The sequence below is a fragment of the Acomys minous genome (genome assembly GCF_964271855.1).
Source record: "Acomys minous genome assembly, chromosome: 4".
NCBI classification, from domain to species: domain Eukaryota; kingdom Metazoa; phylum Chordata; class Mammalia; order Rodentia; family Muridae; genus Acomys; species Acomys minous.
The window spans coordinates 43,615,288-43,631,264 of record NC_140486.1 but is presented as its reverse complement, the minus strand read 5'-3'; the positions used below and the strand labels follow the sequence as shown (position 1 = coordinate 43,631,264).

Genomic DNA, 15,977 nt, shown 5'->3' with positions numbered 1-15,977 from the left:
CTTGGTTGTGGTCTTTTTTACTTGAAGTTTTATGTCTCTATAAACTCATTTTCCTGGCATTGGTGCTTTGGACCATAATCTTAGTACCGAATACAATTAATATTTTAAAATTTAGTTTTATGAACCACAATATAGATATGTAGGTATGTGGGACTAAACATTCAGGCCATTTATTTTACTTGAAGCTTTTTTTCTTTCCTTTCCTTTTTTTTTTTTTTTTTTTTTTTTTGGGTAAGTTTATGGAAACTGATCATGAGGTCAACCTCTCAGGGAAATCGGAAAGAATAAATATATTTTCAGCCAGTATAGTGGTCTACAGTTGCCAACTGGTATATGTATATGGGACTGGGCAAATGTTGCATGTACTTTGTATTTTTCACATTGTTATAAATTATTAATATGATACTGTACCCTAAGGCTAGGTCTATGCTAGACCAACAATTCATTCCTGGGCCCCTGAAGATACTTGTTTGGCCCTGCTGTCTATTTAGCCAAGGTGAGTTCCTCATTAACAAGTATGAAATTGCTCACATCCTCCCAGCCTAAGTGAGTTATTTATTTTAGAAGCTAGAAAGTGGTAATGAACAGATTTTTGTTGTCAGCTGGACAATACAAGTGGGTGGTTTGTATTCAACTCTATGCTTTTATTAAGAATTGAAGTTGTTTAAAGATCGGGAAAGCACTGTTAGTAATTTGGCAACTGAATTTTTAGTCTAATACAGGTAGAGTTTGGTACTTTCCCTTTCTTTAAAAAAAAAATCACTAAAAATCTAGTGAATTATCCCAGTGGATTTTATTTGGAACAGGCTGAGTTATAAATAACATGTTTTATTGATGAAAACTAAAACCTTAAGTGAAGTATAGATTTTATTTATTTGTGATCATTTCTATTTTGAATGTGACTTCTAGAGATGAAGTGTTTTATTTTTGATAATTAAATGTATATTAGCACAACCCAAATTACTCTAAAATTTACATTTACCTGTTCACACTATAGTGAGCTCTCAAAATGTTTTCTTAAATTTTGAAATGATTGAAGAAAGCCCCGAGATGTTTTCTGTTCCATTCGTTTATATCCAGATTTTAGTTGTTTGCATATTCTTTTCCTCTTTGTTCTTCTTGGGTTAGACAGTTCCATTAATGGAACTTATCTGTCTTCCTCTCTTCTTCCCATTTAATTCATTACGTGATCCCTTTGTTTACATTTATGAAATGCCAATAATGTGAGAATGCACTGTTATTTGCAGTAGCATCTATTTTCCCACTCCGTTTTCTCTGCAGAAGTGCTGCTCTTTTTCTGCCCAGCAAAGAAGTATAGACTTCCTGGCCGGTCCTTGAGGCGTTGTTGATGTCTGCCTCATGTCTTAGGAGTTGAGAGCTAGCTCCCTCACTTTCTGAATACTTGCTCTCTGTCCTTTGCCCTTGCTCATACTTCTTTCACCATTGGCTTATTTTCTCTTTGGGCTTCTCTTTCTTTGATAAATCTTGACTCTTTGAGGTAAAAATTTTTGTGCCCTCCTCATATGTATGAATGGACTGGGCCTTGATTACACTCCTATACATTTATCCCACTTTGATTTTTTTGTTTTTGTTAAATTCATTTAGCTGACTTTTCAGGCTTCTTGAAGATAGTTTTGTGGCACCTTTCTTGCAGTGCATGAGATGATAGGCCTTTCAATACTGAATGACTGAGTGGTGGATGAAAACAGTAAAAAGGTTCATGAAAGAGTGACACATGTTGTTTTCTTTCTTATCAGCACCCACAACACAAGACCAGACCCCAAGTTCCGCTGTTTCAGTTGCCACGCCTACAGTTAGTGTGTCAGCTCCTGCTCCTACAGCCACACCTGTGCAAACTGTACCCCAGCCGCACCCACAGACGTTACCTCCTGCTGTTCCTCACTCAGTACCTCAGCCAGCAGCAGCAATACCTGCTTTCCCACCAGTAATGGTGCCTCCATTTCGTGTTCCCCTTCCTGGCATGCCAATCCCACTTCCAGGTAAACAACAGATGACACTTGTTTCTCTAGCTGTTTTCACATTGTCAGTTTGTTCTCATATGTCTGTTGCATTGGAAATTTGCCTTGAATCTCATCTGCTTGAATTGTTTTTGAAAGATTCATGGCTAACTGCGATATTTTTTTCTTAAGTTTTGGTAAATGTCCTTTTTTGTTGCTGTTTACATGTCTTAAAATTAGAGTCACATTTAAAAGTATACTTATTTTGGATAATAGCCTCAGTGAATAAAATGATTTTATTTGTATATATGTTCTAAATGTAGTTTTTAAAGGGATTGGATGTATGAAGTCGATAAATTATAAGCTTTAACAGCTAGCACAGGTTAGCTAATAATGTACATAGTATATTGTTCTAACACATGGTATGCAGTCAGTCTTTAGTTTTTGCAGCTATCTTAGGTAGGTATGCAGACAGTTTAAATTAGTTATCTAGTGTCACCTAGCTAAGTGATAGTGTTAGATTTGATCTGGTACCCTCCAGATCTAGGAACCAAGCTTTTAATAATTATGTTGTACTGGCAAGAAAAATGTGAGTCACTTAATTGTGAACAGATTGATGTAAGACAGAAATCAGGTTTCTTTGCAACATTTGTGAAGTAGAGTATAATGTACATTATTTAAAAGTTTGTTGTAGCAAATTTGTGTCATTATATAGGAAATTATGAAGACTAGAGAAGGAGCTAAAAGATTTGTGGGAAAGTCTACCATTAGGTATTACATAATAGTAGCATTGGGCATTCTAATTTGAGTGCATTTGCTATTGTCAAGTGCATTGTTTAATCCTTGATCCATGATTCATTCTTTATGGATTGTAGTTGAAAATATTGCTACCACAGACAAATTTTACAAGACTAGTTTGTAATAAGGCTTCTGTTTCCAATTTATACACTTTTCCAAAGGTTACTGCCATTTATTGTACAGGGTTCTGTGTAAATGTAGAGGTGTGATATGAGACATTTAAATATTAAACATTTGCAGGTACCAAAAATTCAGGAACTGGTATTTTATTTGATTAAAAAAAATCTTGTATTCATTACTGATTTAAGTGCTCTATATGTGAAGGTTATATTTCCTAGTCATTTAAAAATAAGAAAAACAAGTTGTGCAGTATTAAGGATTGGAAATTTTTTTTTCTTTAGTTATATTTAAGACAAGCTGAGTACTTTCCTCTGCGTCTTATTTTTGTAGGAAGATAAGTGGGAATAGAAAACAAGTGGGGAATAGTTTGACACTTATCAAAACCTTTTTTTCTTAGAAATAATAATTATTATTTTAATAATAATAATGATAATAGCATAGTGTCTTGCTGTGTAGCCCAGTCCATACTAAAATTCATTTGTCTAGTCTTCAAACCTTGAAATGATGGTCAGCTTTATGGTTAAGGACAGTGTCAGGGCTGCACATAGATTTGAGTGTGAAGGTGCTGAGCTGTTTTGTTTTTGGGTTTTTTTGTAGAGGACAGACTGAGAGGTAGCATGATGATGCTATAAAGATATTTTGAAAGACCAGTGTCTTCTGAAAAGATGTTCACATGGTCCTATGTGATTTTACTAGGAGCAGAGAAAAAAGGCAGATGGTACATATTAGCAAAATTTTGTGGAAAGGGGAAGTTTGTCAAATTCTTCATTTTTTTTCGTTTTTTAACGATTTATTTATCTATTATGTATATAGTGTTCTGGCCTGCACGCCAGAAGAGGGCATCAGATCACCATGTGATGTGAGCCACCATGTGGTTGCTGGGAATTGAACTCGGGACCTTTGGAAGAATAATCGGAGCCCTTAACCTCTGAGCCATCTCTCCAGCCCCAAATTCTTCATTTTCATACTTCACTTTCTAAAGCTTTAGAATAGGTGATGGTGACCACAAATATGAAATTTGGCAGTAAAAAGACAGGTAATAAATGGTAGCCACTAATGACATCTTGTAGGTTAACCGGGAGAAAGCTTGACACCTTTCTTTTCTCTGCCTGTCTCTGTTTCTGTCTCACTCTGGGGGTAGGGGGTTGTTTCTGGGGATTGAAGTCAGGGATTTGTTCAGGCTAGGCAAGTATTGTACTCTCAAGCTGTACTCCAGCTGGGTAGCGGTTGGGTTGTCCTAGCTACCAAGATTCTTTGTAGGGTGTCTTACAGAAAGTAATGGTGACATTTGTTGGAACTAAGGCATTTCGTATTCGATGTTCATTTATTTTTCTCATTACCTTTTTCATTAAGTTCTTATAAGGTGTTTAGCGAAGAGACAAAACCACTTAATTTCTCCTTCTCGGATTTTTGTCTGTTGTTATGGTTATGTACAATTAGATCCCACCTCTTCTCTTCTTATGTCAACTCTGCTTTACTTATTTTGCAGCTTGAAATCTTATTTGCAATAGCATTGTGTGGCTGTAATAAGGATGACTGAGAGATAAATAAGATGGAGGGAACTAGGGAAAGAATTAGATGAAATAAGAGAATAAGGTAGAATTTGAGAGTGGTACCAGATTAGGATGAGAGGTATCTGTTTCTAAAACTGAAATCTTGCAACTTTAAGAAACTTACTGTCATTGACATCAGAATTACCCAAAATGCTAAGTGGGATTTTCTAATTTTCTAATAGAGCATATTTTGAGAACAGCATAATTTGTAGGAAAATTGGACAAAAGCTGCTCCTTTTTAAAAAGGTTAGGATTTTAGAGAGAGAGAGTGTGTGTGTGTGTGTGTGTGTGTGTGTGTGTGTGTGTGTGTAAGTATTCCTAATATGCTTGCAGTATCATCAAGGAAAGCCTTAGATTTATCTGTTTTACGTGAGGGCAAGCATATGCTGATCTTCAGGTAGAGAGAAGCAGGTTGCCCAATTGATTTTTATCGTTGGCAGTTAGGTTTGAATATGAAGATGTTTGATTCATTTTAAGTTACACAGTGAAACACTTTTTTGGAGGCTTGTTTAAGAGAACAGATTTTGGAATAAAGTTTTATTCTAAGAGAAGTGGTGGTCCTGTAGATGGCAGTGTTTATTAACTTAAATTTACAGCCTGGAACTTCTTTAGTGAAGTGAATTCCCCTTCATTTTGTTTCAACATTAGGGAAACAACGCTGTGCATACAGCTTTCTTCACTCAGCATGCTCTTATAATTCAGGGATTTTACTTGGGTTAAAGTTAGTAGAAAGCTTAGCGTTAATATTCTTTATGTACAATGGTAAAGAAATGAAAGACACTTCAAAATTTGGTGCTTTTGTGTGTGTGCGTGAATGTCATTTAAATTGTTTGAAAGTTTTTAATTTCACTTTGTGAATCTGGAGAGACTTCTTTTCCCATCTTTCAGTGGGAAAGGTTTTTTGTTTTTGTTTTGGGGTTTTTTTTTTTTGTTGTTGTTGTTTTTTAAATCACAGTATTTTACATTTTTAAAAATGTGCAGTACCAAACTAAGTTGAGTTTTTTCCAGTTACAAAAAAAGTAAAAATTATTGTCCCTATATTCTTCAGACTTTTACTTTTAAAACATTTTAATATTCACATTCAATTTTGAATTTCTTCAGTTTCCCAACTTTTCTTTTCATTCTTTTGCCATCATTCTAATGCTCATGAGTCTTCATCCTTCTCAAAACTGTATGTAATATCTGTTCCTTAATACAAGTGCTACTTTATCCAACCTAAGTGATAGAGGTTTCTACAGCTATCAGCAGACAGTGACTAAGAACATCAAAGGGACAAGGTGTAGTTTCAGCCTGCCATCCCTTGTAGAGGGCACTAAATGAATATTTTGACACTAGTTGCATGGTACGCTCCATCTGTGCTTTTGTATTAACTGTTAATTGCAGTTGAATATCTGAATCCATTTTATGCCTTAATTTCTTAATCTTCCTACCCCTCTGCCCTTCCTTTTTCTTTCTATTTTTTGCATAGTTGTGCCCTGTTCTTCAGTGCCCCGACCCCTATCCCCCCGCGTCAGCATAGCAAAAGTATCTTGTCCGACAGTGCTGCGTGCACTCACTGCCTTTTACTGGCATATAAGCATTCCCTGGGTTTGATGTCTGGTGGGAAAAGGTCCCACAGGAGAAGTTTTTAATGTTTAACAAAGGGGTTTTCTTTTGTTGAATTTAAACTTTGAGGCTCCTTCGAACATGAGAGCTGGTAGGTAACTGGTGTTACAGCTTAGAAATAGCATCACTGGATTTGGCACTACTTCCCACAAAATGTCAAACGACTATTCCATTCTTGGTCTTTCTCATTGGAAATAGGTTCTAAATTGTAGTGGTAAATTATTTCCCTGAATCCCAGTGGTAGCCGACATACAATGGCAGCTTTCCAACCAATGCTTGCTTATCCATTTTACAGGTGTAGCAATGATGCAAATAGTCAGCTGCCCGTATGTAAAGACAGTCGCTACCACCAAGACCGGTAATTTTAAAACCATCTTAGTTTGTTTTGTCTGTAAGTTGGCATGGTAGTGAATGTTGTTGTTTATCCTTTTATTTATTTATTTATTTTTTGCCCTAGTGAGTGGAGCTTAAATTTTTTTTTTCTTTTTAATGAGCAGTTGAAATGCAGTTATCATATTTGGCCAACACTTAATTTCCCAATTGCCTATAGTGTTAGCTTCTTTGGTTCACAAAAGCAAATTAGGTCAGATCACTTTATATATCTTAATTTATGTAATAAGTGTAAACAACTTCATTCTCATATTCATAACATTTAATTTTATTTTTGATGTATGTTTTTAAGTTAAATATAAACTGTCATTTCCATGTGTAAAATGATGTGATTACACTTGCATGCAAGTGACTGTGCGTGTGATATTTGTATATAGCATATATTTGCATCTTAAAGTTACCAAAGTAAGACTACTTGGAACCCAGATTCTAGGATTTTTTATTCTTGTATCATTTTAACAGTATTTTATTTTAAATAATATCAGATTATTTAGCATTACAGAAAACAGAAATGTGGCTTGTCTTAAAAATAGATGTCTCTGCCTTTTTAAGGAAAAGAGTAATCTGATAGTCGACATGATTTATCCTTTGGAGTTGGTAACAGTTGTTTTGATTTAAGACTAAGAACTTTTGTTCTGACTCTTTAAAGTATTTTAGAAGTAGGAAATAATTTTGTGTTAGAAATTACACTCAGTGAGTGTTATGTTTCTTTATAATTTGAGAAGTTAAAAAAGTGTACTTCTGTTCTTAGTAGTTCTTAGTATATCATAGTGTTTAGACATTGTTATAGAGGACACCTGAACTTTTGACTGTTCTTGAGGTATTTTTGGATCCAATTTCCACATTCAATTGAATTTAGCCATTAGAGTCAAAAGACCAAGGAAATAGAATCAGTAATACTTAAACCATTTTTATATACTGTTCTTGTTCTGAGTATTTATTAATATTTACTAGGATTATTTAACTTGTGGTTTTATTTTATGTTATAATTTAATACTAGGATCTAACTTTTTATTATTCTTTTTTTAGGTGTATTACCAGGAATGGCCCCTCCTATAGTACCCATGATACATCCCCAGGTTGCTATTGCAGCTTCGCCTGCTACCTTAGCTGGAGCAACAGCAGTTTCTGAGTGGACTGAGTATAAGACGGCAGATGGGAAGACCTACTATTATAATAATAGGACGCTAGAATCAACATGGGAAAAGCCCCAAGAGCTGAAGGAAAAAGGTATAGTTGTTTTGTGACTCAGGACATAGTATGAACTGTAAGTAGAGTGCTATTTGAAATTCTTACTTTCTAAGCTGAAACACAATTTTAAAATATTTGTGTATATTATGCAGTTTACGGTTATTAGCCACTGCATAATTACATTGTGTTTATGGAAATTGATAATACCGATCAACAAAATATAGGTCTCTGAGGTGTTGTGTGAGGCCGACTCAATGCTCTGAGCTGTGAGTCCCTGCTTCTCAACATAATTCAGTGTTATGGATGCCTGCTGTAGATGGTACCCGTGACCTGAGAATATGGTCTCTCTCCACACATTAAAGAGTTTTCTAGTTGCATTAGGGACAGTACCAAGAAGGACATTTTATATTAGGGTTAACATTTAGAAATAGAACATCTCAACTTTTTCATGCACGTTCTTTAAAAAAATGACAGTAAAACTGTTGAATGACATCATCTTAGTTTTTTAACAGAAAAACTAGACGAGAAGATTAAAGAGCCAATTAAGGAGGCATCTGAGGAACCATTGCCAATGGAGACAGAGGAGGAAGATCCTAAGGAGGAGCCAATAAAGGAGATAAAGGAGGTAAAAGGCCAAGGCATGCTGTCCCGGGGCCAGCCTGAGTTGCCTGGTAGTGTGTACACAGAACTGAACATGTATTTGCCATGTGTTAAATAGTTGTAAATTTGACCTCTGAAAAATTGAAGTTCTTTAAAGTTCCTAATACTTTTTCCTTTGAAAGTTTATTAATTTTTGTTTTAAGACTTTATTTTTTATTTTTAAGTGGGTGTGTGTTTATTGTATGTATTTGTGGGTACCCCTGGAGGCCAGAAGTGATTATCAGATCTCATGGAGCTATAGTTATAGGCAGTTATGAATTGCTCCTTGTGGAAACTGGGAACCAAATTTGGGTCTTCAGGAAGAACAGTACACACCTCTAACAGCTGAGCTGTTTCTCCAGCCCCTTCCTTTTTATACTTAACTCTCCCTCAGAGAGAGAGAGAGAGAGAGAGAGAGAGAGAGAGAGAGAGAGAGAGAGAGAGAGAGAAGAAAGGAAGGAAGGAAGGAAGAAAGGAAGGGTCTTGATTGGACCTAATCTCCAAACTCTTGAATTGCAGACTGGTTCATGTTAATGTTAGAACTACAACATATATTTGGGGATGTTGAGTGTATTTCATCTGGTCTTCCAGTTGTATGTCAGCGTGAAATGTTCCCTTTGTAATACTGAGTTCTGAGTTTTGGGAGCTGCTTTTATTCTCTAAGATAACAATATTAGCCATGTTTTAGTACTACAAAAGTTAGTAGAAGTAAGAAACCAGTTACTTAAAGGAAGAGATCTCCTAATTTTCTCTAATTATTTCTGTTTTAACATGGCTAGCATGTCTGAAATGGGGCCAGTTGCTGCTGCTTGTTTCTGGTGGTGTGTGATTCAGCTCTTAATATAGGGCAAGGATTTTTTAAACATTCCTTTTCAGAATCTCCCTTTGCAGTTCTTACAAGAGATCTTGGGTCGTTTTTCATTTGAGATGTTTGTTTGTCTTTTGGTTTTTCAAGGCAACATTTCTCTGTGTAGCCTTGGCTGTCCTGGACTTACATTGTAGACCAGGTTGGCCTCAAACTCAAAGAGATCCATCTGCCTCTGCCTTCTTGAGTGTTGAGATTACAGGTATGCGCCACTGTGCTAGCCACTTGAGGTGTTTGTAATGATAGCACAAGCTATTAAATACAATATTGTTTTCCTTAGGAGCCCAAAGAAGAAGAGATGACTGAAGAAGAAAAGGCTGCCCAGAAGGCAAAGCCCGTAGCGACTACTCCTATTCCTGGTACTCCGTGGTATGTACTTAACTGATTAATTTTATTTTTTTATAAATGACTTTTCTGCAGGAAGAAAAATACTTGTAAAAGTATATGTCAGATGTTTTTTAACTATTTAATATTTTGATTCTTGTTTGTTAAAGTTGGGTTGTTCAGACTTAAAATTCAATTGCCACAAGTGTTTTACATAATTATCACCCACGTATCTACTTCCCTTCATGGTCCTGTACTGATATTAATTGTTCCTGCTTATGTATTTGAACCACTGTGAGATCTTGAACCCACCTTTTATTAGTATTTTAAATGTATTTATATGTACATATAAGCATGCATATGTAGGCTCTTATGTGAATAGTACAGAACTCTGTAAAATTACAATTTTTATCCAGTTATGGTGTAATCTACTTACTCTCTTCTTCTTGGGCATGTTTTTACCTTTCTTCCTCTGCCCCATTAATCTCCTTTGTTTCTTCTATCGTTTATTTAACCCTTAACCATGGCACATACTATAACGACTAGTTTGTTCTTGGAGCTTTGTACTGTTATATAGAGTCCTTCCCAACTTGTTTTTGTTACTGATGTCCCTGTTCCTCTTCACGTACCCCTGCCTCCTGTTGTTTGTCCCTTTTTTTCCCCCTGTAGTGCTCAGCATTTGTGTTTAAAATAAAGAAAATCCCAATCATTCGATTTTTACCAATGAAGATTCAGGAGCCAGGTGCAGGGGTGAAAACTTGCTAGCTCTTAGAGGCAGAGAAAGCACCCAGCTGACCTTCCTACTCATCTGACAATATCCCAGAAGGAAAAAAGCCCTTCCTACTCCACTCACATCCCAGAAGGTCTCCACACTGTCTTAAATGCCCTTCAACTTAGTGTCTCTCTTTGTTACTTCCTGTCTCGTACTTCCTCTCTATGGTTTTTCCTTTTCCCATATTCACTTCCTGTCATTCTTGTTGCTTGCTCCACCTCTTGACCTAGGGTTAATTTTATTTAATCCTGTTTATGGAAAGCTCTTGGATTAAAGGTGTGTGCTAGGGCTGAGTCACACCACAAGTACTTGTTTACAATAAATAAAGTTCTTGGATTAAAGGTGTGTGCTTACAGTCTTGGGGTTCACAATGGGGTCAGATATTCTGCAACAGCCATGTCTGTGAGGTAATGTTGAATAGGATCTTTGTTTCTGGAATTCCCACAAAATAGTAAGGAGATCTTGAGTGTGATCGGATATAATTTCTAAGTTTCATCTTTCGAGTAAAGATAGTTTACTCAAGGCTTCGAGTTGTGTGTAGATGTAACAATAGTAGCTGTTACTGATGATCAGATCAGTTATTGACATCTTGAACAGTGGTTTTTAATAAGCAGTAATTTTACTCCATCACTGCAGTGTTGGAGACATCTTTTGGTTATTATAATTTGGAGATTGTATTGTGGTCGATAAATGGCAGGTGTGTTCCTCAACACCCTACCATGCACATCCCCCTACAGAAGTTATGTACCCAGCAGGTGTTGAGTGCACAGCGGCAAATCCCTAGACTAGATCCTATAAATTTTTAAGAGTTAACAGTGGTATGTTCTTGTATTAACTCTACTTTATTAACTGAAGTATCTGTGGAGAGATACCCTCCTCAGCAGTGGTGTTGTAAAGGGACATTGTATTAGGAAGGATGTACCAGTTACAGAATAGTTGATTTAAATGTCTTTGTTTCTGTTTGGTGAAGGTACTATCGTGTGTTGATGTTCTGTTGTCTCATCTCCAGCTCTTTTAAGAGTCACTCCTGATCTTGTTATGATTGTAGACCTTCTACTCTGCTGTGTTTGGTATATTTTGTGGTGTGTGAAGGACATTATAAAACATATTTAAAAATTTTTTCCACTAAATATGTCTCAGAAATAATCAGTTTAAGAATATGTAAGTCATTTGTGATAGGAAGAGTTATTGTATTAAAATGCATAATTTTCCTGCAGGTGGATTGTTAAGGTTGCTTTTTTTGTTTTCCTTTTTTTTTGTTCTTCTGGTTTGTTTGCCCCTGGCATGACAAAAGTTACTATTTGACTCTGTTTCTGTTGTGTTGATTCTTAGATGTGAAATAGCTGAGTCAAGTGGTAATAGCTATGTAAAATGTTGGTAGATATTGCTAAGTAGAGTTTAGAGGACTTTAAGAGGATCCTGCTAGTTGGCAGCTATGAGCTCACCAGCTGTTTATACCAGCATAGTGAAATTATGCTTCTTTTAACTCCCTGCTAATTTGACAAAGGAATGTTTATTTACTTACTTTCCTTTGTTTGTCTTGTTTTTGAGATAGGGCATCCTCCTCTGTAGCTCAGGTTGGCCTTAAACTCAAGATCTTTCTGTCTTAGTGTCTGGAGTGCTAGGATTGCTGTCATTGTCACTATGGCCAGCTAGGGTATTGTACTCTTAGAATGCTGATGAAGTTGAAATGGTTTCATATTTACTATCTGTATTCCTCTGTGCAATATTTGCTAATTTGGGAGTGTTTTGCCTGGCTTTAAAATTAATGTCTTTTCTTCAATGTATATTGCTATTTAACCCTTTAACATGTATACAGTTTCTCTAAGTCTGCATTTTGTTTTGGTAACTTGTATAAATTTATTCTTTAGGGTTAGTGGAGTATCAAGTTGTAGAATACCCACTAGGCAGTGTGTGAGGATCTGGGTTATATCCCTAGCACCATAGAAATCATTAATATTTTATTTTATTTTAAAATGGGTGTTTTGCCTACATGTGTGACTATACCATGTGTCTGCCTGGTATCCACAGAGGCCAGAATAGGGCATCCTGATCTCTTGGAGCTAGAGTTACAGACAATTGTGAATCCTGTGTGGCCGCTGGAAAGAGAGCTCAGGTTATCTGGAAGAGCAGTTCAGTGCTCTTAACTGCTGACCAGCCCCAGAAGTAATATTTGGATGAAGTCAAGTTAGTTGATCTTTTTTATTTGTAGAAAGATCAAATTAGAAGCATTGTATTCTCTAGAATCAGTAAACTAGTTTCTGGTTCTAAGAGTTTTAAAAGTTTTCATACACATTTTAAAAAAGATTTATTTAAAAATTTTTTGTTTATTATATTATATTATAATTTATTTGTTTATTGGCCAGAAGAGGGCACCAGATTTCATTGTAGATGATTATGAGCCATCTTGTGGTTGCTGGGAATTATACAGAGTTTTAGCTTATAGTTATTTTAGTAGTCCTGTACTATTGTGGACAGTGATAGCTACCTTTCATTTCCATGCATTATTATTAGTCCATGGCTTTTTTAATTTTTTTAAATTTTTTTTGTCTTACCTAGGTAAGTCAGGGTCTTACTAGCTCCGGCTGACCTTGAAATTTTTATTTATATAGCAGAGCCACACCCTGAGCCTCCTTCCTGATCTTGTCTTCACTTCTCAGGTATTGCACCACCACTCCTGGTCCTATGTTGGGTTTAACTTAGCAAACACCTTAGTAGATAAAGGCATCTGCCACCAGACTTGATCACCTAGGTTTGATCCCTGGAATTCACATGGTCAAAGGAGAGAACTGACTCCCAGACAGTGTTCTTTGACTTTACAAACATAAATAAAACGTAAATTTAAAAGCTTCTAAGTTTATCTTGATTTTTAAAATTTATTTATCCATTATGTATACAGTACTCTGCCTGCATGTACACCTGCATGACATAAGAGGCCATTAGATCACATTACAGATGTGGTTGCTGGAATTAAATTCAGGACCTCTGGAGGAGTAAGCAGCCAGTTAGTTCTCTTACCCTCTGAGCCATCTCTCCAGCCCCTGATTTATTTTTATTTTTTAATTTACTGAAAATTGCATAGAACTTGTCTGTTTTCTTTTTGTTTCTGTGGTGCTTCCCCCCCCCCCCCTACTCCCCAGCATTTTGATATGGTGAATTTTAAATTTGTAGATATCAAGACTTCTTCAACATTGACTATATACAGTATATGTGACCATTGAAGATTCTGTAGTTCTACCTTGAGTATATATAGTGACGTAGTGACCGCTGAGGTAGTTCTATATTGACTATATCCAGTATATGCACAGTGACCACTTAGATGCTGTAGTTCTCACTTTGCAGTATTTGCTGTTCATGATTGCCCTTCAACCTACTGATTTTTTTTAACACATTGAAAGTTAACAGATGCCAGTACACCTTGTGCATAGACTTATCAAGTCTTAGTAGTATGGAATAATTTTTTGTGATAGAAGAAATCTTTGTGTTTCTTGGTTAATTCTAAAGCTCCCTGACAGCTTTTCTGTGTTATACATGCATCTCTGTGGTCCCTGCCTTGACTGTAAAAGGGTTGGAGAGAGAAGCTTGGTTAATTGCATATAACAGCACACTGGAGGCTAAGGCAAGAGGATCATGAGGCCAGCCTGAGCTACATAGAAGGAAAGTTGGAGAGAATTGATTTTTAGTTTTTCAAGACAGGGTTTCGGTGTGTAGTCTTGGCTGTCCTAGACTCGCTGGCCTTGAACTCACAGTGATCTGCCTGCCTCTGCCCACCTCCCCCACCCCACCTCCCGAGTGCTGGGATTAAAGGGGAGCGAGAATTGACTTCTTAACAATGCCATCTTTTCTGATTCATAAGCATAATTTATGAAAAAGATTGCTGATTTAGGCCTTTAATATCAAAACAGTGTTCATTGTAGAGTTGGACATGATTTGCTAAATATAGTCCTAGATATTATATTGTTTCCTACTGCACATGTGTCATAGTGTTTGGGGGTCAGAGGACAACTTTGCAGAGTCCTTGTTCTTTCCTCCTTGTCTAGACAAGGCCCCTGTCTTGTTGCTTGCTGTTGACTTGTTAGCTTTTGGCCAGTTCTCTAGTCTCAGCCGCTCATCTCTGGGTGGGAGTGCTGGGATTACAGAAGGTCACTGCATCTGGCTCTGTATGTGGGATCTGGTAATATGCTACTCAGGTCACCAGGCCTGCACAGCTAGCATTGTTTTCCCCTCTGAGCCAAGTCCCTATCTACAAATTTGGCTTTTTAGGGGGGAAGATAATTTCCCATTTGGCTGCTTTCCATTAGTATATAAGAATAGAAATAATATCTCACAACTTTGTAAATTTGATAATTAGAAAAATTTCTAAAATTATTTGATCCTATCATTTGCATCTAAAAATGCTTTTTGTTCTACTCTTTTATGTCTTCATTAATTTCTCTTTTTATTGGCCCTCTTATAGAAGTAATAGTGGGCTACCTTGTCTTACTCCCTGTACCAGTAGCATACAATTCCCTCTTTTCCCCCCTTTTTGAGATAGGCTTGCATTTTGTAGCTCTGGCTAGGAAACTCCTTATTGTAGACCAACCCAGATGATACTGCTGCCCAACTCCCTAGTGCTGGGGTTAAAGGCATGCACCACCAGTTCATCCTTCCCTTCCTGCCCTTTTCCCCTGTTTTTCTTCTTTCTTTTAATGCTAACAGGGATATAACTCAGGGCCTTATGCATTGTAGCCAAGTTCTCAACTACTGAGCCACATCTTCAATGACCAGTTCAGTTTTTTTATTGTAAGATATAATGCTAGCTGTAGGTTTCTCATAGACTCCTTTATCAGCTTTAAAAGGTTCCTTTGCTTTTAGTAATTAAAAAAAAACAAAACAAAACTGACCCTCCTTCCCTCACCTGCAGTTCTTCAAGAGAGGGTTTTTCTGTTTTCTTCGGTTATCCTGGAACTCATCTGTAGACCAAACTGGCCTTGAACTCAGAAATCTGCCTGCTTCTGGCTCCTGAATGCTGGGATTTAGGGCAAGAGCCATCCACACCCAGTTACTCTTTTAAGTTTGTGGGTCATTAATAAAATTCTTCTCTGATGTAAAGTTTTGAAACCACATGATTCCTTTACAATGTTTGTCCACCATGCCAGCTTTTAATGAGGTTTATTTTTACTTGACTGTCTTTGAGGCCCTGTTGGTTAGCTTATACACATTTTATAATTGTTGCATCTTGTCTTTATTTTTATGAACTGGATTCTTCTCCTTATTCTTCATATTTCTTGTCTCAAAACTTGATTTATTTATAATTAAAACCAGCCATTCTTTTATTTATACTTTGATAGCATATATTTTTCTGTTTGTTTTTATTTTATTTTCAGGTAGGATCTTTCTACATAGCTCTGGCTGTCCTAGAACTGAGTATGTAGTTCAGGCTGGCCTTGAACTCACAGGAATCCACCTGTCTCTACCTCCTGTGAATGAAAAAGAAAGGAAGGAAGGAAAAAAACAGAGTAAGGAAAGGACATGACTGCTTCTGGGTCTGGTAGGGGAGAAAGTTTATTATAGATAAAAGGGCGAGCATCATAGCCAGACACAGAGACATCTGGGAAAGTCGAAGGTGGGTATAACCCTGAGCCACAGGAGGAAAAGGGAGAGTAAGGGGAGAGCCAGACCAAGAGGACAGGAGGGTTAAGGGTAGATGAAAAGGCCAGGTGTCCAAAATGGTTGGATTATATAGTGAGGGTCAGCCCAGCCTCTGGGCCAGAGAAGCATAC

At 36.7% G+C, this 15,977-nt stretch overlaps 1 protein-coding gene across 6 annotated transcripts in view; it reads left to right on the top strand.

The window, feature by feature from the left end:
- Positions 1-15,977, top strand: part of TCERG1 (transcription elongation regulator 1) — a 61,496-nt gene that overhangs the window by 19,040 nt on the left and 26,479 nt on the right. For 4 of the 6 annotated variants that reach the window (XM_084779619.1, XM_084779618.1, XM_084779617.1 and 1 more), the window contains exons 5-9: positions 1,758-2,000; positions 6,330-6,392; positions 7,454-7,654; positions 8,128-8,240; positions 9,400-9,488. In XM_084779619.1, coding sequence (XP_084635745.1) covers positions 1,758-2,000; positions 6,330-6,392; positions 7,454-7,654; positions 8,128-8,240; positions 9,400-9,488 — 709 coding nt within the window. The remainder of the gene's footprint in view (positions 1-1,757; positions 2,001-6,329; positions 6,393-7,453; positions 7,655-8,127; positions 8,241-9,399; positions 9,489-15,977) is intronic. The other 2 variants (XM_084779621.1, XM_084779620.1) reach the window with 1 other exon arrangement.